This window comes from Bos javanicus, chromosome 26 (genome assembly GCF_032452875.1).
Source record: "Bos javanicus breed banteng chromosome 26, ARS-OSU_banteng_1.0, whole genome shotgun sequence".
NCBI lineage: Eukaryota > Metazoa > Chordata > Mammalia > Artiodactyla > Bovidae > Bos > Bos javanicus.
The window spans coordinates 13987825-14014300 of NC_083893.1; the positions used below are offsets into that span (position 1 = coordinate 13987825).

Genomic DNA, 26476 nt, shown 5'->3' on the forward strand with positions numbered 1-26476 from the left:
GGGAGGGTACTGTACTATTTTTCCAACTTTTCTCTAAATTTAAAATTTTTCCAAAAATAAGTTAAATGATATATTCATATTCCACAACCCAGTGATTTAAAGAAATAACCAGAAAACCACACACAAACTCTGCACAAGGAGTTTTATCATGGATCAAAGTTTGAAAACACCCTAAACATCCCACAAAGAGGATCAGATAAACAAGCTACAGTATAAGACATGAAAAACTCAACAACAACAACAGATATCACAATTTTCCCAAGATTATCCAATATAGACAGACAATGGAAGGGAAAAGTCATAACACTGAATATATGACCCCAGTCTACATGCACGAGGAAAAGACTGCAAAGTAAAAATGCAAAAAATAAAATAAAAACAAACAAACCAAAAACCCATGGCTGTCTTGGAGTGCTGGGTTACAGGTGAACTTGACTCTTCTTCATAATCCTTGTTCAGAATTTCCTGAAGGATTCCAGGTCTTCTCATCACTCCAGGGGCAAAAGGAAGGAGAACTTAAGAGCAGGTCAGGAGGTGTGGGTCTGGATTAACTCCAAGAGGGAGGGAGACCCTGCATGCTGTGGTGGTTACCTGGCCACAGGGGAGCCCAGTAGAGGGGAAATGACACAGGCTGGACGGGAGGACAGCCACACAGACCCTGAGACCTGGTTTTACTCCCTTCGAAACAGGTGAAGGTTGGGAGACTAAGGAGGTTATCTGTGAAAAAAATAAAGCTTCATACAAGTGTAAAGGTAACCACCTTTCTATTTTGTTCCACAGGTACCTTAATAGACTTGGTACCTATTATTACAGGAAATCCCCATAGAACAATGAGAACTAGTGATTCAAGATCCGAGTTTTAGCAAATGCTGGGAGATAGTGGAGGACAGGGAAGCCTGGCGTGCTGCAGTTCATGGGGTTTCAGAGTCAGAAGTGACTCAGCAACTGACCACCACCCACCTATTATTACAAGAAATCCACATGGAACAATGAGAACTAGCGTTTAAAGATCTGAGTGGAGGTTTGAATCTGTGCTTCCCACACGGTCCTGGGCAAACTGTTCAAACGTTCTGAGCCTATTTTCACCTCTGAAAACCTGGGATGAGGATGATGATGATTTTAATCACCATCCTCCCATTTCAAAAAGATTACTATGAAAGATCGACTGTGGGAGATGTCTGTGAGGGTGGTCTATAAAGTGCTTTACGATGTCAGTTAATGTTAATTTAGGGTATGAACTATTCACAATGCGGTTGTTGTCTTTGAAGAGAGAAAAGTAGCAATTCATACCACTAATCAGCTTTGCCACAAGACACCATGGAGTGTTCCAGGCTCAGGCTGACAAGGTCAATGAATGAACATCAGACGGGCAGCACAGAATACTAGGGATCCAGAAGCCTACGGGGTTAAGAGGGCAGGAACACCCTTACAAGGGAAGATGAGTATGTGAGAATCCTTGGTTTACGCTATAAACATTCTGCAATCATGGGGAGGAGACCAGGTGATTCCCTACACACTGCATCATGAGAGAGGGGAAACTGCACCAACTCACAAAGCCTGGGGTGGCTCGCAGCCCTCAGATAGTGCAGCCGTGTCTTCCTGGGCACAAAGCTGACTGTGTGCCATGCTCTACTGTCTTAGGTTGGAAACTGACTAACAAGCAGAGTTCCTCTTGAAAAGCCCTGTTGAGCCAGCTGGTAACCACCTGAGTAGAAAGATTATTTTGACCAGGGAGTAAGAAGCCAGGGATCGGACAAGGTGTGGCAGGAAGATGCAGAAACCTAGCTGTAGAGGAGAGAGATTTTTTTTCTACCTTTAAAATTTTCCTCCCTGTAATGCCCAGGACAAATCTTTCTGGATCTGGGGTCAATGACAACACTCACAGCAAGGAGTTCAGCCTCTAACATCAAGATTTCTATTTTACCAGAGTGATCTGTTCTTAAGACTGTGAAATTGACTCAAGAGGTAACAGTAAATCACTTTTACCTAGATTCACTTAAACCCCAAAAACCCACTGCTTTTTGCATTAGGAACAATGAAAAAGCAAGAAACACTGTCAAATCGGGATGTTGAGAGGCAGGTTGAGGATCGGCCACTGAAAACTGTAAAATAATACAAATGCAAACTCCAGAGGTGAAGATCAGGCAATTTATTGTAAACAGGATTACCCTAGCACTCCACCACCTACTGGCTGTGTCACATGCTCTCTTCCACATCAACTCGTGAAAAAGACTTTTTAAAAAGTCACGGGTAACGACACCTGAATGTTTCACAAATCTCCCTTACACTGAGGAAAGAGCAGCGTCCAGGCAGTCTGTTATTGCTCATGGACTACAATTTGGACCTATTTAGCTGAATGTGTAAGTCAGCCTGAGTGAGCCAACAGTGGCTGGAGGTCCTACGTGGACAGCAGACAACACTAGGGCACACTCACCAGCAACCTCACTTTCCTGGAGACTACCTGGGATGCCCCTCAGAGCGCTTCACTTGACTTTCCCATAAAAATGACACTCAAATTTCACCCCCCACTTTTTTTGTAAAGAGCTAAGTTACCCAATAGCACATAATTTTCCACAGAAAAGGTTTAGGTGGGTTATTTACTCTTCCAGTGGTAGATTTATACACTCAGGACTCATTTTTGATCCCTCTCATATATATTTGCAGTTTGATGAAAAGCTGCATAGTCTACAAATGCATAAAACCAGAAGGCAGTGATGGTGACTCACACACCTTCTGATGGACAAAGACAAGCTTCGTACAAGGAAGCTCTTGAAGGTAGGGATAAAAAGACAGTTACAGCACCACATTTATCTGACAGTAGAAATGGAGCCCCGCTTTCAAAAGCAGCCTCCACGGTTGTGATTATCATTCTTGCCCCAAATTCAGATTATTTGGAAAAATGGCAAATGTGAAACTTAAGATGTGAAAGAGACGTGACTCTACAGAAAGCAGTCCTGGCAAATCGACCACATGGAGGCGAAATGTCCCTGGAAATACCACTCTTTCCTTCGCCTGAGTCAGTCAACGACAGGCCCACTTACTGCTGCTAGTACCTGTGTGTTTCCAATTTCCCTGTAAGTTTTAATAACAGTAAATGTTTCAAAATGGCTGCTAAATATACGGTAACAATTTCATCTATAATTGTATCTCATGAAGAGAAGATATTTTTTAAAAGCTCACTCCAGTCATCATCTGTGTGTATGTATATATTCAAAAAACAACTTAACACTTAAGGCAATATTAGACTGGGAGCAAAACGGGGATTTAGTGTCTCTATGGAGATCACACTATTTGAGTCCAAGGCTTTCCTTTTTGTACCCCCCAAAAGGTGTCTTTGTACACGCTGCCTTTTATATTCACAACGGGACAGATATTTTGGTTGGAATACTGCCTGCGATTTCGCCATAGTAAAAAGTTACAGACATTTAGAGCAGCTGATGTTGGAAAAGCATGTCACACACTCAGTGGGATCTGAAGTTAAATAAATACAGCAATGTGTTGATGGGAGAAAAGTGACACTGATGGAATACTGCAAACCAACTATGAACAAGAATGTCAAAATGATTCAATCAGAAAGAAACAAATCACAGTAATCCTGAGAAATTCAGTTTGGGACAAAATTGATGCCAGGTAAGTCTGTATTTCTAGCACTGTAAATAAGTAGGGTGTTCTAGAGTTTTCCAGCATTTTACTTGTTTGAATAAAAAACATGTTCAAATTTTATAAAAAGATTAAAACCATGCCTTAATCAGCAATTTCACTAATAAAAGAAAATTACATTGCTTTGTTCATTATCTGCCAAATGTAATGTTCTCCATTATTTACATGAAACTATTAAGTAGAAAGCAAACTTGAGAATCAATTTTTAAAAATGTATCACCTTTCTATATGTTTTGAAGTCTTTTCTGTCAACCTAGGAGGCTTTTAGAAAAAAGCTAACATATTTTTCTTCTGACAAGTGACTATTTTACAGAATAAAGAAGGAAGATTCTATAGGAATATCATTCATCATTTAAAGTATTGTTATATAAGGGACATTTCTCTTAGTAATGAAAACTTTTAAAATATTTAAGAGGCATGTATTTTAAAAATATTCTACATCTGTAAGATTTTGTAATTTAATTACTCTGGATTTTTAATATTTCTACATAATGACATTTGACAAGTTTTTTTTTTTTTTTTTTCTTTTTTTCCTCTGTATCTCTCTAATAGTGAACAAGAAACTATTAAAGTGGCCAAGATGGTTCTCCTAGCCCTTGGAAGACTCAGGAATGCATCCACTTGCACTTTCCCGCCCATGGGGAATCTTCAGAGTTTTGCAGCCATGAAGTTAATATGCGGTTTCACAAGGGGGAACAGTGGCAAACCACGCTTGAACTCAGTCATGTTCTGAATCACTTCAGGCTGCAAAAAAAAAAAAAAAAAGTTTTCTCTTAGTGTATTTAAACAGACTGAACAGGATATAAACTTTATTTTTGCATATACACACTAGTTTCTGCACCATCTATTACATATTATATCTGCTGACTCTCTTCCAGGATCAGTAGGGCCAGAGGGTCTATGCAGACCTATGGTGAGAGTTCCCAGTGGGTCTCTGGGTCAGAGGGAAGACTTCTGGCTTCCCCTACGTGCTCAAGGTCAGGCACACCAAGGGCTCAGGACTGTGGCCTGGGTGGAGTGGCAGAGGCCAGTGTGCCCACCTGGCAAGGGCCTGCTTATACTACCAGCTTCCTCCTCTTCCAAGTAAATGCCAACCGTTCAAAATGATCAAACTGCACAAGCGCCAAGGAAAATGTGGGGACAAATGTGGCTGGAGATGACTCACTGCAGAGTAACACAACTGTTCAGGCTAGTAGATGAGGCCGACAAGGGCAAAGTCACTGGTCTTCCCAGATGAACAGTGAAGGAATGGCAGCCTGGCCTTTAAGGGGGACCTGAAGTACATGCCCCGATACGTGGTGGCCTGAAACCTCTGGGTCTTACGTGTCCTGGTGAACAAGTCCTTTTAAGTAGGAAGTCCTCTAACAGTGCAAGCTAACATGACATTTATGTTTCTTACTTGTGGCAAGGCTGGTGCTTGTGACAAATTTATATCATTTTGACATGGGAACTCTCCAACCACAGGACCTATTTAAAAAAAAAAAAAAAGGTTTAATGCTTTGCACTCACTGCTATTTGTACACAAGAGCAAACAAACAAAACAAAACCACACCAGACTCAGCTCACTAAAAAACTGCCTCAGGCCCAGTTCATGCGCCTCTCAGGTCCTTTCAGGCTGTGTGCTCCCAAGGCCTGACAGCTTGTCCTGCCTCCTGTCCAGAAGGTCCCCCATGATGGTTCAGGACCTCACTGTGCTTGAACAGCCTTGGCTGTAGTGCTTTACTGCCCAGCTTTGACCTCACTGGTCCCTGAGGCTCTGGCCACCCAGAAGGACCCAGTAAAACCACCAAGAAAGTTGGGGGAGTCATCAGCCACGCCAGTCAGAGACAGGAGATGGGAAGAACTGAGCAGATGGACTGCTCACCTCCTACCCACATGCAGCGGCTCCACATCACTCCTTCAGAGATGTCCTACCAGCATGGCCATGTTCTCTGACAGCTGTGGCCAGCTCGGCACTGTGCCATCTGGTGCCGGCTCTCCCCTTCACGGCCTCGTTTCCCTTTTCCCCTTATTTTTGCCTTGATAGAGCAGACCCTGTCTCCAGGTAGCTCCCCTTCTGCACCCCTTTACTTCCTGGTGCTCTCTAAGGGATGTGGCTATGGCATGGGATAGCTATCATGTGCCTAAAGACACCCTTTTAAAAAGTCAATTCTCAGTACTTACAAGAATCCATTTCTCTGGCAAGAACATGGACGGATACCTTGTGTCTCCTCGGGGCATCTACCGCCAACATTTCCTGGGTGGAAAGAAGAGCAAGGTCACCCTTTTGCCCCACCAGGGAACTTAAAATGAAGTGCTGTCTTACGACCATAAAGAGTCATCCTGCACACAGTCAGAAACAGAAAAGCTGCGTCCCTTTCTTTCCCCTCACTTACAGCATTTCATGTAAACTATACAAACATTAGGAGGGCAGGCAGGAATTATTCTTAACCCCATCGTACATTGAGTAAACTGGAGTGCTCATGCTCCTATGGCTAATAAGCACCGGGACTGGGATTAAAAACTCAGCCTAGTACTCATCAGGGTGTGACCAGGGCTGCACCCAGTGATCTGAGGTGTGTGCAGAGACAATGGCCTGAGCCCAGTTAAGGGACAACCACAATGCCTGCTCCCCAGGAACCGCCCCAGGTTCTGCACCAGGGCACTGCTGCAGCTCCTCCCCTACCAGAAGAGAAGAGAACTAACATCTCTTGACTGACGCCTTGTATCAGCCTCTTTCCTATGTTAGACCACTTGGTTTTCTTAAGCTAAGCATCACCATGATTCCAATTCTAGAGACTCAGACTCTAAGACCCAGGCGTAACAACTTGCTGAGCCACACAACTCATAAGGGGACGGAGCCAGAAGTGAGGTATGTATGCTTGTTCTCTCAATTCCATCACATTGCCTGGAGGGACTCCCTTCAGTCTTTACCAAGAATGCCAGGAACAGTACGCTGGCAGAAGGATCCTGTGGGGAAGTGTCTCCTCACTCTTCCCTTAATGATAGGCCCATATTTATGTCTTTTCCAAAAGGAAGACTCAAGTTGTGATGAAGCTTCCCCTGATGCCTCAGCCAGAAATAATGTTTTGTATCCTCAGAGGAAGAGACTAGCAGCAAAGTCAGACTGACTCACAGTTATTTACAGAACAGTTATTGTAAGCCTGGTCCTGTGCAGCTGCAATGGAAGCCTTGCTGAAGCTGCATAGCAAAGCTGGCAGAACAGCCTCTTTTAGGAGCTCAGCCCAGGTTTGTCTCATCTGAGAGCATCTTATGGGAGTAAAGTTTGCTTCTAAAGATATATTCTTTCTTTTTTTTAATTTAAATTTATTTAATTGGAGGATAATAACTTTAAAATATCATGTTGGTTTCTGCCATACATCAACATGAATCAGCCATAGGTATATGCATATGTTCCCTCCCTCCTGAGCCTCCCTTCCACTCCTACCCCATCCCACCCCAAAGATGCAGTCTTGATCTCTCTTCACCCAAACCCTCATTGCCCTCTTAACCTATATCAGTTACAGAACATCCTCTTCAGTTTCAGACTGTTCAATTTCCTGACCAACTTTGGACAATCCGCATTTTTCTAAAAACCAACCAATTGCATTTTCTTGCAAACTCTTTTCTAAGGAACACTAGAGTCCCAAGAGATATTTATAGGTATTCTGAACAACAACAAGAAGTGTCCATAGTGAAATCAGTTTAGGAAATATTTTGTTAATCAAAACTAAACAAATATTGGGCTAAATAAATCTTTACTATGGGGTTCCTAGAACTTTTTTTTTTGCTGCATTGCATGGTATGCAGGATCTTAAGATCCTCAACTAGGGGCTGAGCCCATGCCCTCTGCAGTGGAAGTGCAGAATCTTAGCCACTGGACCACCAGGGAAGTCCCTGTGGTCTTCTAGAATTTGTGGAAAATTCTAAGTCCCTCTTAGAATTTTTTAAAAAGCTAACATGCTCTGTGATTCCCCAAGAATGAGAATAAAGAAGAGTCATTCTCAAACTTACATGGTCACAAAACTTTTTCTAGGTACCCCATTAGTATCTTACAGAACACAAGTGTATTAGGGAAACCTTGTTCGGGATTTAGTGTAAGCTCGGTAATAAATACTCTCACTTTTTAAGACAAGAAAGTCATAACTTATTTTCACAAAATCAGTAATGAGGTACCACTTGTAATTTCAAATAATCAAATTTGTGGAAAGACCAATCTTCATTTCTTCTGGAAACATCACAGTGTATTAGGTTATCATGCTCTTTGAACACACGTAACTAATAAACGTCTTAGGAACCAAACAGTGCTGAACGTGAGCACCCTCTTTTACAGGCAAAAGGAGAACAAGTAACCAACCTCACAAAGTGTAACAGTCTTCAATAGTAAGTCAATCACAATAGCTACTTTATAACATCAAGGAGGAAAACATACTCTCATTTGAAGCATTCTGATTAACTGTTTAAAAACCCTAAGGTTGAGTATTACTAATAAAGTGATAACAACAATAGAGACTATTTAATAAATGCTGCTAAGTGCCAATCTCTTTGCATATCTCATTTCAAGGAATACTCCAATTAATCTCTATTTCATAAATAAGGAAGCTTATAGAATTTGGCCAGGGCCACAAAGCTAGCTAGCTGGTGATGGAGCTGAGCCCTGAGTCTGTGCTCAGGGGCCATATGCTCCCGCTCCTGCCCCACAGACCACGGAGCGAGGCCGACCATTCTGAGCAGGGCTCGGGACGGCTTTCTGCCTGGCAGCCGACACGTGTCCCGGAGCCCTGCTCCCACACCCAACTCTCCCTCACAGTCCTGCCGCACCTCTCTCTTCACGGACACAAAGACTACCTGCGGTTACACTGAGTTGGACGAAAAGCACAAGATGTTATGGGAAAACCCATACAAATTTTTTGGCCAACCCAATATATCAGAACAGAATCTTATTTTATATAGTTTTTATTTTTTAATTATGTGTGTTTTTACTACATACACACACACACACACATATACAGATATTTTAATGGATTTTATTTTTCAAAGCAGTTTGGGTTCACAGCAAAACTGAGTGGAAGGAACACAGGTTTTCCAGATATGCACTATCCGTTTACAGGCCTAGCCTCTTGTCAAAATATATGTTTTTTAAAAGACTATCACTGCAAAAGAGCAAGAGTCATTTAGATGAGAGTCGTTTTGCTCTACACAATGCAAGGGAGCTAAAGATGATGGTAACTTGACCAGTCAGCCATATCCACAGTCAAAAATGGCTCAGATCCCATTGCCGAGAAAGGTACATTCAAAATACCATCATTTACTGTCAAATTGTGAACCTAAAATTGCTACTTTCTTTCTTCTTGCTAAGGTGTTTCTGGCTGTATGAATATCTGTTTGCACATACAGAGACCAGGAGCCTTGTTGTTTTGCACAGGCTCTGGCAGGGAGAATAGGTATAATAACTGGTAGATGGTGCAAAGTCACCCTTTCCTCTATGGAACTATCGGCACTTCCAACTCAGGAGTCATTTGCTTTTCCTCACTCTCCCACACAGCACCAACAGCAGGGGATTAGAAATAATTAGCCTTCACTGCACAACTAATTTCACAAAGTTACTCTAATGAGAACTGCAAATACGACTCTTGTATTGACAGCTAAGATATACCCCTGAAAAATGACCTTGAAAAGCAGATACTATCCTTTCCAGAGATGTCAGCACAAGGCAGGACTGAACTCCTGATGAAAAACGTGGTGTCTAATAAATCAGGTATGAACCAGGAGATGTGGCTCAGGACACTAGGTAGGGTATAATTCTAAGGCACTATTCTAATTACAGAGTAGAATTTTGTTCCTTGCCCTAAAAAATAGACATAAAAGTATTTTACATAAATTAGATGCCCCAGTACATTACAAACAATTATATGTAACCCTTTAGGTACAGCTCTGCTGCTGCTACTGCTAAGTCACTTCAGTCATGTCCAACTGTGCCCCATAGACGGCAGCCCACCAGGCTCCCCCGTCCCTGGGATTCTCCAGGCAAGAACACTGGAGTGGGTTGCCATTTCCTTCTCCAATGCATGAAAGTGAAAAGTGAAAGTGAAGTCGATCAGTCGTGTCCAACTCTTAGCGACCCCATGGACTGCAGCCCACCAGGCTCCTCCGTCCATGGGATTTTCCAGGCAAGAGTATTGGAGTGGGGTGCCACTGCCTTCTCCTAGGTACAGCTCTACTGCTACATAAATTTTTAATCTCTGCACTTAGCATGGTTATTACACACATTTTATGCCCATTTAAAATTTATGCTACTCTTCTATAAATTCTGTTACGCTGGGGAAAACTTAGATGGTATAAACCTCTTAGAGCAGAACTGGGATAACTTTAATGGCAGTACCTCTCTTTTCTCCTGAAAAACTTTATTAGGCACTTAAAACTTACAAGATCTCTAGTGTGGAATTAGCAGATATAAATTACTATATATATATACTAGACAAACAATTAAGATCCTACTGTATAGCAGAGGGAACTATAATCAGTTAACCTGTAATGTAAAAGAATATGAAAAAGAATAACTGAATCACTTTACTGTATACCTGAAACTAACAGAAGGAAAGAAGAGGAGAGAGGCGATTGCTAAAGGCTTAGGGGTTTCTTTTTGGGGTGAGAAAAAGTTTCAAAATTGTTAGGTGATTATGGTTATACCTTTTGACTAATGGGTGACTATGAATATACTAAAAACCACTGAATTATACATTTTACATAAATGATTGTGTGGTATGTGAATTAAATTTCAAAAAAAATAAAAAATAAATAAAAATAAAAAAGGAGTTAAGCGCTTTGGAAAAAAAGGCGAGTGGTCATTTATTTTTAAAAGGAGCCGTGTGTACATACTAAGTAGCTTCAATTGTCTCCGACTCTTTGTGACCACATGGAAAGTGGCCCACCAGGCTCCTCAGTGACACCTAAATCAGTGGAGATTTATAGTTGGCAGAGACTGGAAAAGACTCTGATTCTCAAATTCTATTTGCTTTCTTTGTTCTTTCTTCCCATGATAAGCTCACCTACGCTCTCTGTGGGTTGGCGTGGGGAACAGAGAGAAAAAAACAAGGGTGACCTAAGTAGGTGGGTCTGGAAGCTGGGAAGGGCCACCATAGTCCTTGGTCCAGACGGAGAGGAAAACAGTACTGAGTTCAATAGGGACTGTCTCTTTTTCCTAATAGTAATAAGTCTCGAAAATACTTAAATCCATAAAAATGCCTTCATAAGTCCTGCCTGAATGGGTTCAAAGTGGCAACACATAACACAAAGCATGTAACGTTTTCTTACTGGTCAAAGTCCAAATACGTAAAGTGAATTTACCTTATAGAATTTGATAATATCTTCCTTGGTAAGTGTCTTCAAATAGGCAACTTCTATATTATCTGAAAAAGAAATCAAACAAGAATTTATTAATATTTCCATTTTAAGCAGCCCAGAATACTACACTAAATGACAATATTCTTCACTCCAACACTCTTAAATATCCATCTTTTTGAGTGATCAATTGTTCCTGCAAGTAGTAAGGGAAAAAATTTCAAGTAAAAAGTAAGAGGATACCCTGGCTCTCTATGGGTGAGCTGTTGGTTCCTGGTCTAGTCATTTCAGGTTTTCTGAGCCTCAGTTTCTTCATCTGGAAATTGGGTATAAAAACCACCTAACTGACAATCACATAATACCAGGGCAAATGCTCAGTAATTGGTAGTTACTATTATCATTAACAATGAACCCAACTGCTAGAAAAATTACAGGTAAGGAAACGGAGGCCCCAAAAAGGCAACCTGGTTGAGATCTTTGGCTTGTCTGTGTCAGAATGAGAACACGACCCAACCCTTCTGACTTCAAGTGTAGCTGAAGTTAATCTCTGCTCTAAGGTAAAGGAGAAGCAGGAGACTTTGGGGAGTACAGCTCTTCCAAATCTAAAAGCACTGACAAATCTGGGGAGATCCTTAAAGGCAGATGTTTGAACCCTGGTGCCTCCAGGACTGCACTTGTCTCAAGAGAGTTCAATCTGCACATTTTCTGTTTAGAGCTATGAGAAATAGATGCCTACATATCTGTGCTCAGAGTCTCAGAGGCATACTGAATAAAGTGAAATCAGATTTACTATTAGTGCATTGTGATGAGATACAGATAGATTCAGCTCTAGTTTGAGAGAGAGAGGAAAAAAAAAGTTTCTAATAGGAAATTGTTGTTACATTAAATATAAGTCCTTTAGAAGTGCTACCACCTCATCCCAAACTGTCCTGAAACATCACCTATGAAATGAATACCATTTTGCAGAATGGCATCAATGCCCTCAAATGTTTCACTTCCATGCCATGAATGTGGGGGCCCTGATCATGCCTTACCTCTGTCAAAATTGTACTGCTGAGAGATGATCTCCCCCCAATATTTAGCACACTCTGCAGATAGCTTCTTTGGTTTGTCTAGTCGACGGATTGCTAATGCTTGGATGTGTTTTTGGAAGGCCTCTTCTGTCATGTCCTCTATGGACTTTTCCATGGTAATTAAGAAAGCTTCCACTCTGCTTTCTAGGTAGTGAGGTGGCTTTTCTGACTGGATGATAAACCGTAAGCCCTGAATGCCATTGGCTCGGCGTGGCCCGCTGAAGACGATATAGCCTGAAACACAAACACCAGCCAGTCAGGACCATGGCGTCTCAGACGTGGGTCACTTTTAATCTTCCAAAAATTATCCTGTCAGAGCAAATACAATCTACTTTAGGACTTTATATTTCATTCTTTCATTCTTTCATTCATTCTTCATTTCTGAAGAAATCAGCAATGAAAATATCTTCAGTTCCTAAGGACGGGGCAGACAAGCTCTCTGAAGAACAGTTGGAGAGTTGGAGGTCACAAACCCCTATCCATTATTCAGCATTCCCACGCGCCTCACTGTCTGTCAGTTAATCCCCTTCAATCCATGTTAAAGTTATTCTCATCTCTGTGAAATGCTGGACTCATTTCATCCCCTAACCATTGACCTAGCTTGGTTTCCTTTCACATCCAAGTTCCTTATGTGAACTTGCCTTCACTATTGCATTTCTTGTTAGATAACCTACCCCTGGATCGACTTCATTCAGGCTGCAAATCTTCAGAGACCAAGTAACTGACGGTCATTTCCCATCATGAGCTCCTCTGCTGCCTCCCATCTGTATCTTTCCTGAACGCACCTGTGGCTTACCTCCTCTGCTCTCCCCTGAACCACACCTCACTACCTTCAGCATCGCCTTTAGAGTTTGAACACTCTTAGTAGCATTTGCCACACTGTACTACAATTATTCCTTACAGGTCTGCCTTCCTGATGAGATTGTGAGTTTCATGAAGGGAAAGACCATCCAAAACTTATCCATTTTTGCAGTCCAGCATCTATCATGGTGGTAGTTTAAAAAAAGATTGTTGCTTTAAGAGAATCACCCAAATCCTTTTTCATTGGTTGTTCAAAGCACATTACTGGGGCTTGCTCTTTTTGATCAAATTTTCCAGGATCTCCAAGGCTTTTAACAGTGCCTAAAACTGCCCGAAACATTTCCTCAAAAGACACTTATTGTGACTTCTTCTATGTGTATCTTCTATGTGCCCCAGGCTTGGGATACAAAGATGAATAAAAAATACCTGACCTCTTAAGGAACCCAAAGAAGAAGTCACAGTAAGCGTCTTTTGAGGAAATGTTTCGGGCAGTTTTAGGCACTGTTAAAAGCCTTGGAGATCCTGTAAAATTTGATCAAAAAGAGCAAGCCCCAGTAATGTGCTTTGAACAACCAATGAAAAAGGATTTGGGTGAGTCTCTTAAAGTAACAATCTTTTTTTAATCTAAGCTTCTCTGGTGGAGAAGGCAATGGCACCCCACTCCAGTACTCTTGCCTGGAAAATCCCATGGGCAGAGGAGCCTGGTAGGCTGCAGTCCATGGGGTTGCTAAGAGTCGGGCACGAAAGAGCAACTTCACTTTCACTTTTCCCTTTCATGCATTGGAGAAGGAAATGGCAACCCACTCCAGTGTTCTTGCCTGGAGAATCCCAGGGACGGGGGAGCCTAGTGGGCTGCCGTCTATGGGGTCGCACAGAGTTGGACGTGACTAAAGTGACTTAGCAGCAGCAGCAAGCTTCTCTGGTGGCTTGCTTCCCACCTTGTCACCCGCAACAGCCTGCCCTTAGCATCCTTTTCCCCCACCCAAAATGACCTCTATATAGACATGTATGTGATGTAAACACACGTCATCTCCTTAAGAACTGCTCTACTGTCCATGAGATAGTAACGGCTTATCTTCTAGAGGTGGAGTCCCCACAGGCATCATGACGGGGGCTGCACATGTGGCAAATGTTCTCGAGGACGACAGTGGTCCTCAAGGAGTGAGTGCCCTGCCGCGCCCCGCTGCCCACTCACCCAGTTGCTCCTTGGTGCGCAGGGTGTTGAAGCAAGGCTCGGAGATGATCTGACAGAAGAGCTCCAGAAACATGTTCTCTGACGTGCTCTGCATGTCGGTTTGGTAGTATATCTCAATGCCACAGTTATTGTGGACTTCATTCCTCTGCTGATACACAAACCATCCCCCTAGGAAGTTTCAATAAGAGAGCAACATGTTCAAAAACTTCTTGAGGGTTTAAACAAACTTACCGTTTTGTTTGTCTGTATGAAGTTGTTCAGTTTGGTTGGTGTCTTTTGGCAGTTCCAAACTGCAATTAATTCATTAAGAATGTGAAACTCAACTTACCCAAGGGAATCCTAATACAGTGATCTGTACTTGGGAGGCCCTTATAAACATTCAAAGACTTTAAAGGGCAAAACACTTGTAAAAGACCCACTTTCTGACTAAGTAAATTTTAATGCTAATTGAGATCATAGTTAATGAAATTTACAATGCAGTGTACACACTATTTTAGAACTACCTAATATCTATAAGAAACTCAACAGAAATACAACCTATGTTTTAATAACCATGCAAAACAATTTTTTAAACCACTAGTTGTGCCATTATCTACTTAGCATTCAATTCAATATTGTTTACCAACACCCACGCTGAAGGTCAATTCACAAATTTATACATATGTGTACAATGCGTAGAGATGCCCCAGTCTGACATCTCACTTCAGAGATGAAGAAACTGAGACCCTGAGAAGTGAGCAACTTATCCAAGGACATACAGTTGGATGATGGAGAGCTGAGACTGCTGATCAAGTACTTCATCAAAGTTATAAACAGATGGCCATGCTTTATGATCTGATAACTATTTCATGAGCAGTAAATGTGACTAAGCAAATACAGGGTTTATTAATTGCCTGATTACCACGTTCAATGGTTTTTGAACCATTCGAAGAGCAGTTCCTGACTCTTCCTCTCTGCCATGCTGTAGTGACTGAGGAAGAAGCTTAAGTTCAAAATGAGCCATTACCCAGTCTGTGATGACTGGCTATGCAGAATAGTAGCACTGTGCTCAAGGTGTCTTGGAGCATTCAACAAAGAGATTCTGAGGTAATGCTTTAGCAGCTACTCAAGTGAGCCAGACACAGACCCCAGCCCTTAAGAAATGTACAGCCTACCAAGGGAGATGGAGATGCACTTCAATCCCAATGTGAGAGAAGTGCTGAGTAGCGTAAAGAAGGAAGGTTCAGAAAACCTGTGCTGGGAGGTCAGAAGAGGAAGCAATTACTTTTAGAAAAAACCCAATGCTTCTCACCACTGGTCTAATATACTTTCCACTATACAATTCTGAACAACATTGAAAATAATGCTCAATGAGTTCTAGATCAAAAGAAACCACTGTTAATGCAAAAGTAACCCAACACTGAAAACTCCCATATATTATTATCAATTCTTTATGTCAATTCCTATGGGCTCCTAATTCTAATTTCCATTTTTTATAAATAAATTTTATTACATGCTTCACAGTCAATACTTCTTTAGTTTTGTGATTTTTCACTTCTTCACTCTTCTACGCTCAATTACCAGTCACTTCCAGGATCATTCTCATCAAAATAATTGCCTGCCTCCAATTTCACCTCTTTGGCCCTCCTATAGATAATTTTCTTGCAGAATTATCTATCTTTAGTTATAAATTAGTAGAGAATCCCAGCAGATCTTTACCATAAAATTATATTTGATCATCCAAGTGACTTCAACCCACCTGTAATCACACACAATATTATGTCAAAGCAGTCCATTCCCAAAGATAGAACATTTCCACTTACTGTCCGGGAGCTGAACTTCTCTGTACCGAACGAGCTGACTTGGAAGAAGTGGTTTCGTATGAGCATGTTCAATAAGGGTGTCTTCAACCATCTGCATGATTCCTAACGCAGCCTAGAAAGGCAGGTCATGGCACATTACAAAACCACAAATGTATCTTGATTAGACAGCAGCCCATGCAATATGAAAACAACATGTGTGTGAAATAAACTAACCAACTTTATCAAAGTGGGTTTTTAAAACCTTAAGTACATTTGATCCTGCTCAAATAGATGAAAACTGAACTTGTTGATTTGCAACAGAGTCAGTAAGGTGGTAGTGAGGAGAAAGAGAGACCCAGACAATCATCGGCACCCATCTCGATGTTGGAGCAGTATCACTGATGGAAAGTTGGTCTCTAGTGAATGGCCCTCACCACAGATATTTGGGGTTACAGCAAAGCAAAAGAGGTAAGCATGAGGCTTTATTCTGAATAAAACTGACACAGGGAAGAATCCTTTCTCAGTCACATAACAGCACCTGACCTTGGCATATTATTCTGGAGACAAAATAGTGGAGTGGCAGAGAGTATGGGCTCTTGAGACAGACTACCATGGGAATTCTAAATTCCGTTTAGCTTTCCATGTGCTAAACACTTGGAATGTACTATTTACTTTAATCCTTGTACATAATATACTGATAAAGAAACTGAGCATAGAGAGATTAAGACACTTTCAAAAGATTACATAACTTGTAACTGGCTGAGTCAGGATTTGAATCCAGGCTGATTCCACACTATGTGGTCTTATCCACTATACAGTCCTGCTGTTCTAGAGTAGGGACCATTATTTCCATTTCCTCCAGTGACTGCACGAGGCAGACAACAGAGAAGGCAGCCGTGAAAGTAGGTCCACAGTTAACCAGGATCATTCAACTCTTTGTATACTCTCCCCTACCTTTCTGCAGAGGGCAGAGAAGGCCGAGTCAACACTAATGAGTATATAGCCATACTGCGGTGGTTAGTCAGTAGTCTTAAATCAAATAGAGTAAAATTTCTGTTGCAATGATCTATAAAAGATTGCTAAAACCTCAATCACCCACCTGCTTTGTTATATTTCCATGGAGAAGGGCTTCAATATGCAGCCGTGACAGGAGTTGAGGTATGAAGGCCTTAAGGCGAGGAAGGGTGACATCTGCAAACAGGTGTAAGAAATTGTAAGCTCTACCTATGAGGTCTTTTTTTTTTTTTTTAAAACTCTGAGACAATTTGAGACTTACAGAAGAGTTGCAAAAACAGTATAGGGAGTTCCTACATACCCTTCACCCAGTTTTCTCTAACATTAACGTTTTTCACTACCATAGGATGCTGACCAAATCTAAGAAGTTAACACTGGGACGATACTATTAACTAAAAAATCTACTTTATTTGGATTTCAGTTTTTCCACTAGTAACAGTTTTCATTCCAATCCCAAGGAAAGGTAATGCCAAAGAATGCTCAAACTACTACACAATTGTACTCATCTCACATGCTAGTAAAGTAATGCTCAAAATTCTCCAAGCCAGGCTTCAGCAATACGTGAACCGTGAAATTCCAGATGTTCAAGCTGGTTTTAGAAAAGGCAGAGGAACCAGAGATCAAATTGCCAACATCTGCTGGATCATAGAAAAGGCAAGAGAGTTCCAGAAAAACATCTATTTCTGCTTTATTGACTATGCCAAAGCCTTTGACTGTGTGGATCACAATAAACTGTGGAAAATTCTGAAAGAGATGGGAATACCAGACCACCTGACCTGCCTCTTGAGAAACCTATATGCAGGTCAGGAAGCAACAGTTAAAACTGGACATGGAACAACAGACTGGTTCCAAATAGGAAAAGGAGCACGTCAAGGCTGTATACTGTCACCCTGCTTATTTAGCTTATATGCAAAGTACATCATGAGAAACGCTGGACTGGAAGAAACACAAGCTGGAATCAAGATTGCTGGAAGAAATATCAGTAATTCCAGATATGCAGATGACACCACCCTTATGGCAGAAAGTGAAAAGGAACTCAAAAGCCTCTTGATGAAAGTGAAAGTGGAGAGTGAAAAAGTTGGCTTAAAGCTCAACATTCAGAAAACGAAGATCATGGCATCTGGTCCCATCACTTCATGGCAAATAGATGGGAAAACAGTGGAAACAGTGTCAGACTTTATTTTTGCAGGCTCCAAAATCACTGCAGATGGTGACTGCAGCCATGTAATTAAAAGACGCTTACTCCTTGGAAGGAAAGTTATGACCAACCTAGAAGGCATATTCAAAAGCAGAGACATTACTTGGCCAACAAAGGTCCGTCTAGTCAAGGCTATGGTTTTTCCAGTAGTCATGTATGGATGTGAGAGTTGGACTATAAAGAAAGCTGAGCACTGAAGAATTGATGCTTTTGAACTGTGGTGTTGGAGAAGACAATTGAGAGTTCCTTGGACTGCAAAGAGATCCAACCAGTCCATTCTAAAGGAGATCAGTCCTGGGTGTTCTTTGGAAGGAATGATGCTAAAGCTGAAACTCCAGTACTTTTTGGCCACCTCATGTGAACAGCTGACTCATTGGAAAAGACTCTGATGCTGGGAGGGATTGGGGGCAGGAGGAGAAGGGGACGACAGAGGATGAGATGGCTGGATGGCATCACTGACTCGATGGACATGAGTTTGAGTGAACTCCAGGAGTTGGTGATAGACAGGGAGGCCTGGTGTGCTGCGATTCATGGGGTCGCAAAGAGTCGGACACAACTGAGTGACTGAACTGAATGGAACTGAACCCTTTTGAACTAGTGGTGTTGGAAAAGACTCTTAAAGAGTCCCTTGGACTGCAAGGAGATCCAACCAGTCCATCCTAAAGGAGATCAGTCCTGGGTGTTCATTGGAAGGACTGATGTGGAAGCTGAAACTCCAATACTTTGGCCACCTGATGTGAAGAGTTGACTCATTGAAGACCCTGATGTTGGGAAAGATTGAGGGCAGGAGGAGAAGGGGACGACAGAGGATGAGATGGTTAGATGGCATCACCGACTCAGTGGACATGAGTTTGGGTGAACTCCAGGAGTTGGTGATGGACAGGGAGGCCTGGCGTGCTGTGGTTCATGGGGTTGTAAAGAGTTGGACACGACTGAGCGACTGAACTGAACCCTTTTCTGTTTCAGGATTTAATCCACGATCCTACCCTGCATTTAGTTGTCATGAGTCCTTAGTTTCCTCCCATCCTTAACAGTGCCTTGGTCTCTCTTTGTCTTTCACAACCTTAAGATTTTTGAGCAGTACTGCTCGTTTTACAGAATGCCCTTTATTGGGGCTTTAATAACTCAATTATTAAATTGGATTTATGTACTCTTAAGAAGAACACCCGAGAGGTAATGTGTCTTCTCACATTGGGGCACATGATGCTGACATGCTGTAATACAGATGATGAAAACATTGATCACCTCATTATGATGTTGTGTGCCAGATGTCTGTCCTATAAGTCCTGAACCACTTTAATCTTTTGGTTGTAATTAAGTAACTAATGTATACTTTTCAAGCAACCAGGAAAAGCCACCCCACCAATGCCTACTTTTCCCATTATAATTAAAATACTTATTTTGGAGGAAATACTTCGAGACTATACAAATATCTTGTCCTTACTTAACTTTTATCCACTAATTTGGTGTTAGATGGTTAGATGGCCATCACCGACACAATGGACATGAGTTTGGGTAAACTCCAGGAGTTGGCGATGGACAGGGAGGCTTTGGTGTTGCTGCAGTTTATGGGGTCGCAAAGAGTCGGACACGACTGAGCGACTGAACTGAACTGAACTTCAGTAAAGAAGAGTTGTCCCTTTTCCGTTAGGACGCTATGCTAATAAATGTTACAATGGATGCTAATGCTAGTGATTAAAATTTAAAGACAGACATAGGAAGGGAATTAACAAGTGCTTACTATGTATGTATGCATCAGGCACTTTATAGATGTTATAAACTGTAAATTATATGCTATTATTCCCATTTTAAAGGTGAGAAAACTGGAATTCCTTGGCAGTTCAGCAGTTAGGATTGCATACTCTCATTGCCAAGGGCTCAGGTTCAATCCCTGGTCAGGCGACAAGCTGCACAGTGGCCAAGGCGGGAAAAGGTGAAGATACTAAACTTAAGAGAATTTAAATTTCTTGTCCAAAGTCGTTAACCTAGTAAGCTGCAAAGCTGCATTTGAATCTTGGCCTAATTCCAAAGTCCATATGCATTCCACTCCACTGCACTGCCCTAGAAGGCCCTTTCACTAGACCCTCTCAGCACTCAGTCTCTTTGCCTCTACAAAAATAACCTGCTTATATTTATGCTTTGCCACTAGACTGGAGAGCCTTGATCCAAGAAACCCCAGCTACACCTAACTGATCATTTTTAAATCTCAAGCACCTGCAATCTGGTACCTGGTACACAGGCAGTCAGTAAATGCTGTTCTAGTTAATGAACTTTATAATCTATATGCCTACCCAGTGCCTGAGGCAACCAATAAAATAATGACCTTCAATACTTTGCTCTTGACTTGTCACTGAAGACATCAAAGGCACAGTGATACATAATAAGTAAGGATTTGTCATAAAAGATTATTAAAAATTCAACAGTATTCTTTTTTCTTATTACTGAGCATGTAGGAAGGAAGATTAATTGGTAGTGCAATGCTGAGAAGTGGAAAAGATAAAACAACAATAAAGGATGATATCAGTCTACATTCTTTCCAGTAAAACCCTGAAAGTAATTTCATTCCATTGAATAGACATTCATTAGACACACACTGAGGGCATAATATAAATACTAAATAAAAAGAACAAACGGAAGGCATAATTCACTGCCCTTGAGGAATCAAGGACTTTCAGGCAAAACCTCTGAAAATTAGATTTAAGATTTTAGGAAAAAAGCAACAAAAGATAACTCTTTAGGCTAATTTACATAGTTTCCATTTTTTTACCAAACTGAATAGATCTACAGATACTGAAGCATTCTTTCTATGTGATAAGGCTTTTAAGCTCAGCCCTTTTTCCTTTTCTGAAAACTTCAATATTAACAAGGCAAATTCTTAGGTCAAAACACTGTCATTTGCAGAAATCTATGAATAGTAGTAACTAACTGTTGTGGGTCCATGTTGAAAACAGCAAATGTGGCTAAGCTGCCTGAATACAAAAGCCATTTCAAAGGCTACCTCTGTTTTTGTTAAAAAAAAAAAAAAGAAAAGAAAGAAAGTATACACAGTTGGCTTCTTTAATGGAACTATAAGTTATTAGAAAGCACAAACAGCAGGTAATAGCATACACCAAAATAATTTTAGAAAACAATGAAGAAAGCATCAAGCTATAAGTAGAAAGAGTCTCACCATCCAAGGCTTCTTTTAATTCATCTTTAGTCCAGGCCACTTCAGTCATCAGCAAGCGGAGGTAGTACATGGCGTGTTGATGAGGCTGTTCAGCTCGGAAATTGTTAAGAGATCGCATATACTAGTGAAGGAAGACAGGGGTCTGTTAATTTTATCCCATCCTTTTAAAATCATTTCAAAAGAGCAGCTATAATCAAACTTCAATTTGCATAAATTGTGTGCTACTGGGATGTGGGATATTGGCTTCCTCCTTTTTGAAGTTATGTGATTAGACAAATTCCCCTCTGATCCTTAAAGAGCATGCTTTCCCTTTGTCTAGCCTGCTCCCTTACCCCCAGCATCGGACATGTACTTCCTTCATGTGTACAGCCTTGACTGTGGGACCTCATTCATCCCTCAGAAGCTATCCCCAGTTTTCAGAGCCTCCATCTCTTGGCATCCTCTAATTCTTCACTACAAGGTCACCCCCAAAGCCTAATCAAGAAACATGGCTATGTGTGTGTATATATATATACTACTGAATCTTCATTTGAAAATTGATGATAATTTCTCTGAGTGTTCAATGAAGGTCATAGTTTGGCTTTTAAAGCGGCTATACATCCCATATATCCACTACTGGGCCAGCCATGAGTTGAATTTAAGTGGAAGATACAGCAAGCCTAAATAGTCTGCCCTAATGTGACAAGGCTATCATGTCAGGCTGAAGTCCCAGCCTGTAGAATCAAGTTTCTTCTTAAATGGAGGTTGAAATCTTAAAATCTTCAAGGAGTCCCTAAAAGCTACTAGGTCTACCTCAGTTTCCCTTCTGAAAGAAAGTGCTGTCCTAGCTCTTAGGCCCTATAGAGAAGGGGGCCAGGTGTTCACTAGACTTTCCCAGCCTTTCTTTCTGGGAAAAATATAGGATCTAGCAAAGATAGAATGAAATGATTGATACAGAGTTATGAATGCTTCTTTTCCTCCTCACCTCCTTCTCAAAAATGTTCATAACATGGCAATATTACCTGATGAATTAAAAAAATAAAAATAAGTTCAGAAAACTTACTGCCTCTTTGATAATTTCAAATCTTTTTTCATCAATCTCAAAGGTAGCCATTTTCTCAATGATCTTCTTTAGCAAAATTGGCTGCTTGTCATTGTAACCTTTCACCGAGAGCTACAGAAAGAGTTCAGGATATTAAAAATCTAAAAATACCATGAAACAACTTAAATTTGACTTTTAAACATTTAGGAAGTCCCCAAACCAGGTGTATCAAAATAAAAATAAAACAAATTTAATGAAATTCCTTTCTTATAAATATAGCTTAACATTTAGGAAGATAACATTAATCATCTTTATTTACTAAGACCCAAAAGCATATTTTTGCTTTTCCTAAACAAAAACAATAAGAAAACTTACCTGGTGCCAAACTATGGCAGCATGCACTGTATCATCAAAATTCAAGTTCTCATTAAATCACATTAATTATAGAAAGTATTTTAAGTTTAATGTTCTAAAAGAATTTCTAAGGAATGGCAGGCTTAAGGTTTTTATTGGTGTGTTAAGAAGGTAAACATCATAGGGGAATGTTGTCTAGCAAACTATGAGATATGCCCCCAAAGTGTTTATAGTTAAATATTTTGAAAAATCATCTTTTAAGAAATCAGGCAGTCCCAATTTTGTCTTGTGCGGCATTTTGCCACTTTTCCTGCCCTGAGCTGCCCTGACCTGCCCAATAAGGGCCCATGTGCCACACCACTTGCTTGTTTAATGAGCTCTGCTGACGCACCAAAAGCCACTGGCAAACAGAGGTGAAGTAAGGATTCCCGGTATATACCACCTGGAGTTTGCCTGAGGACAATTTAATAGTCTCTGAAACCATAACATTTTGAAAAGTAGGGAAAGCCTAATTCCTACAGTTATGTTGCCACATGGTGGCACCCACAGCAGTAGAGATACGCTGCAGCTAGAGTATCTCTGGAAGTCTCTACCTGATGAAAACTGATAGGCAAGAACCTCAGCAAGAGTGAAGGTCACTGACCATGGAGAGTACATCAGGAACCGTGGGAACTAGACTGACAACTAGCAGGAGGCCCACTCTGTCACAGATGAAAGTGATTAACTGAATGGTGATATGCTACTAAAAGTCAACAGAAAAGCAAGCCATAGATTACTACTTCCCTATTTGAGTTTTACTTTGTTCTCTGGGCTCCAAATTTCCCTGGTCTCTGAAAATGGTTAAGTTACATACGTTCTTATACATTAAACAGAAACTACCAGAAAAGTTACTTGTGTGAAGAAAAAAAAAAGTCACTGCAAATAAAATTTAAAAAACCTAAGACCTTCTATATAGAATTAGAGCACACAGCACATGCTCTCATTTTAGTTTTTACGGAAGCATACATTTTCAAGAAAAGTGAAGATGAATGTGTGCCAGGAGAAGGGTGTTAATTTGGAAATGAGGTTTAAGTTTGGAAACATAAGAGAAATGATTTCAATAGAAAGGATCTAGTTACTTCTTGCGATGCATTTAATAATCCTTATTTTAAAACACATTTAAAAGTAGTTAATGCTACAAAATAAATTAAACAAACATGTCAGATGTGTTTGAACACAGGAACTTACTACTACTGTCAACAGAAAGAAAAACAACAACAAAGAAGCTTTAAGTAAAACTGAGCACCACAACAGCAACTACAGGTGTCTTTCACTTACAGATGATAATATATTCAAATACATGGGAAGAACAACATGCTTTCAGGATTAATATGTTAAATGTTTCAAGCAGAAGAACATGCAAATAAATGTAGCACACATACATGTTCACAAAATGCACTAAACTCTACTAAACCGTTTGTTAGTGGAACTAATACTAACTTGAGTTCTCCAATCATTAAAAAGGTGCAAGGAAAAAACCATCAATCTTCTTGGTTTAAAATGCAGAAGTTAATAGTCTTCCCAAGCTCAACATAATGCTTAAACGGTGTGACGCCTTTTCTTTGGTTTCATTTTACTTACAAGTATTGCATTCATTCCTGATGCAATGCCATAGCTCAAACCTGAGAGGCGTGCTGCATATGTATACTCTTTTAAATCATCCTTCAATAACCTGATAAACAGGTATGTCATGTTGCAATGGAGAGGATCAGCATAAATGTAGCGACTAACAAAAAGAAAAACAAAAGAAATGCTTTGATACCTCAAGCAGTGGCATGGTAATGAAGAAACATGACTGAAGAGTATGAATATGCAGCCTCATGATCTGAATTTCTAGGGAAACAGTATCAGCCAACCTTCTGTTTTACAATGGCAGGAAGACTTCATTCTCTATTGTCAAAGACCAAGACTTCAGATATGGAATGGGTGAGATCTAAACCTAGATCAGGGTCCAATTTTGTTTTGAGGAGAAAAATATGATGATCTGATGAAAGATGTTCAAAAAAAAAGAAATCAAGGAAAATTTGCATAATATGAATGGTGTATTGCTGAATACTTAAGAGCTAACTTAAAAATTAAATGATAAGAAAATATGATTAGCCACAAAGATTTTTTAAAAAGAAATTAAACTCATACCCTCAATCAAAAATGCTTCCATCAAATCAATATAAAAAATGTTGATGAGTGGAAGGCTCTAAGACGTGGGTACTTACATACATCCCATAGATGGTATTTTGGAGGTCATAGCTCAAGCCTGCTAGCTCTGCTGCATATGCATACTCGTTGAGTGAGTCTTTGAGGAGCTCAAGGTACAAATAGGCCATGTTACAGTGCAAGGGGTCCACATAAGCAAATGGGCTGGAAGAAAATGTTGACAGTAAAATAGCTGATTTATTACTTCCCAATGTGATACGGCCTTTCGAGATGGATCAAGGAACTGGTTAAAACAACTTCCTGAAGATACGCTTTGAATTCTTGAATCTGTCTCTTCTCATGAGTAAAAACAACAACAATAACAAGATGTCTAACAAAGAAGCTTGAAATATGCCATGTGTACTGGTAGTAGTGAAGAGGGAAAAGGAATTATTACCCCAGATGGCATGGTAGAACCGACAAGTTAGAAACACGGGGTAGGTGAGGAGTAGGAACAGGGCAAAATGCATGTCTACGTTTAGGCTGGTAGGAAAAGGCATGGCCGACACTGCTGACTGACACAGCATCTGCACATCCTCTTTCTTCCTCTAAGCAAGCCATACATACTCACGGTGGACAGAAGGATGAGACTGAGAACTTTGTGCTATGATTACATAAACTTCAAAGAGACAAAGTGAGACTTGAAAGAGAAAAACTGACACCTGTGAAAATGTTAGCGTATCTCTGAGTTTCCACCTAAACCAACAGACTAGAACACTGTCAGTAAAGGAATAGATAATATCCATCATATAATTGCAGCCAGAACCAGGAAAAAAATATTAACATAGGAAATTTTTAAAATATAAAACAGGGAAATTTTTAAGTGAGAAACAGCAACAAGAGAGAGGAAACAATTACAGAGTGCAAGACTGCAAAGACCACCTAATTTTAAATCTTCATTTCTCAAATAAGAAAGATCATTTTCCTCATGTCACCTGGTCTGGTAGCAACAGAGTTAGGATTTGGATTTAAGTCAAATGACCTATTCATCTGACTATGTGACACTGCTTACCTTTATGACAAGCAAGTAAAAGGTTCCTTCATTCAACAAACATGTACTACATTCTTACTACAATGTTATGCACTCCTCTAGGTACTGGAGATAAAGGAACAAGTCAGGCAGAGTCCCTGACCTCACAGAGTTTAGAGTCTAGTTGGAGGAAGCAAATAACACATTTAAATATGATACATCAGGTGGTGATGGTGTTATGGAGAAAAATTATGCAGGGTAAGAGGAAAAGGAGTGATAGGTGGGACAGGAAGATTACTGATTTCTATAAAATTGCTAATCAAGGCCTCTTTGATAAGGTGACATCTGTATCTGAGAAGCAAAGGAGCAAGCTTCTGGGGATATCTCAATGGAGAACTTTCCAGTCTGAGGAAACAGCCAGTGCAAAGGACCTGAGGCAGCCTCTTGGCTTAGTTTGTCTGGCAGCAAATTATAAGTTTCATTTTTATCCATAGCACAGTAAATATAACCAATGCACTGAGAGCAAAGCAACAATTTCATCAAAAGCTGATAATGAAGTAAAATAGGGGTAAAATGCTTAGCCCCAGAGAAATTAATATCAAAGAGAAAATCATAAAGCTATACAAACATTCTCCACCTGGCAAATCTAAATAGTACTCTGTCATTTCATTTTTTAAGTATTTATTAT

General features: G+C 40.5%; 1 protein-coding gene across 3 annotated transcripts in view; it reads right to left on the bottom strand.

The window, feature by feature from the left end:
• Positions 1-2134: 2134 nt before the first annotated feature.
• The window catches only part of IDE (insulin degrading enzyme), a 93842-nt gene continuing 69500 nt past the window's right edge, over positions 2135-26476 (bottom strand). For 2 of the 3 annotated variants that reach the window (XM_061402809.1, XM_061402811.1), the window contains 11 exons: positions 24839-24983; positions 22254-22364; positions 21212-21332; positions 16930-17021; positions 15852-15963; positions 14050-14217; positions 12015-12287; positions 10987-11048; positions 5824-5896; positions 5060-5127; positions 2135-4404 (listed from right to left, as the gene is read on the bottom strand). In XM_061402809.1, coding sequence (XP_061258793.1) covers positions 4309-4404; positions 5060-5127; positions 5824-5896; positions 10987-11048; positions 12015-12287; positions 14050-14217; positions 15852-15963; positions 16930-17021; positions 21212-21332; positions 22254-22364; positions 24839-24983 — 1321 coding nt within the window. In that variant the 3' untranslated portion in view covers positions 2135-4308. Of the gene's footprint in view, positions 4405-5059; positions 5128-5823; positions 5897-10986; positions 11049-12014; positions 12288-14049; positions 14218-15851; positions 15964-16929; positions 17022-21211; positions 21333-22253; positions 22365-24206; positions 24352-24838; positions 24984-26476 lie in introns of all 3 variants that reach the window. The other variant, XM_061402810.1, reaches the window with a different exon arrangement.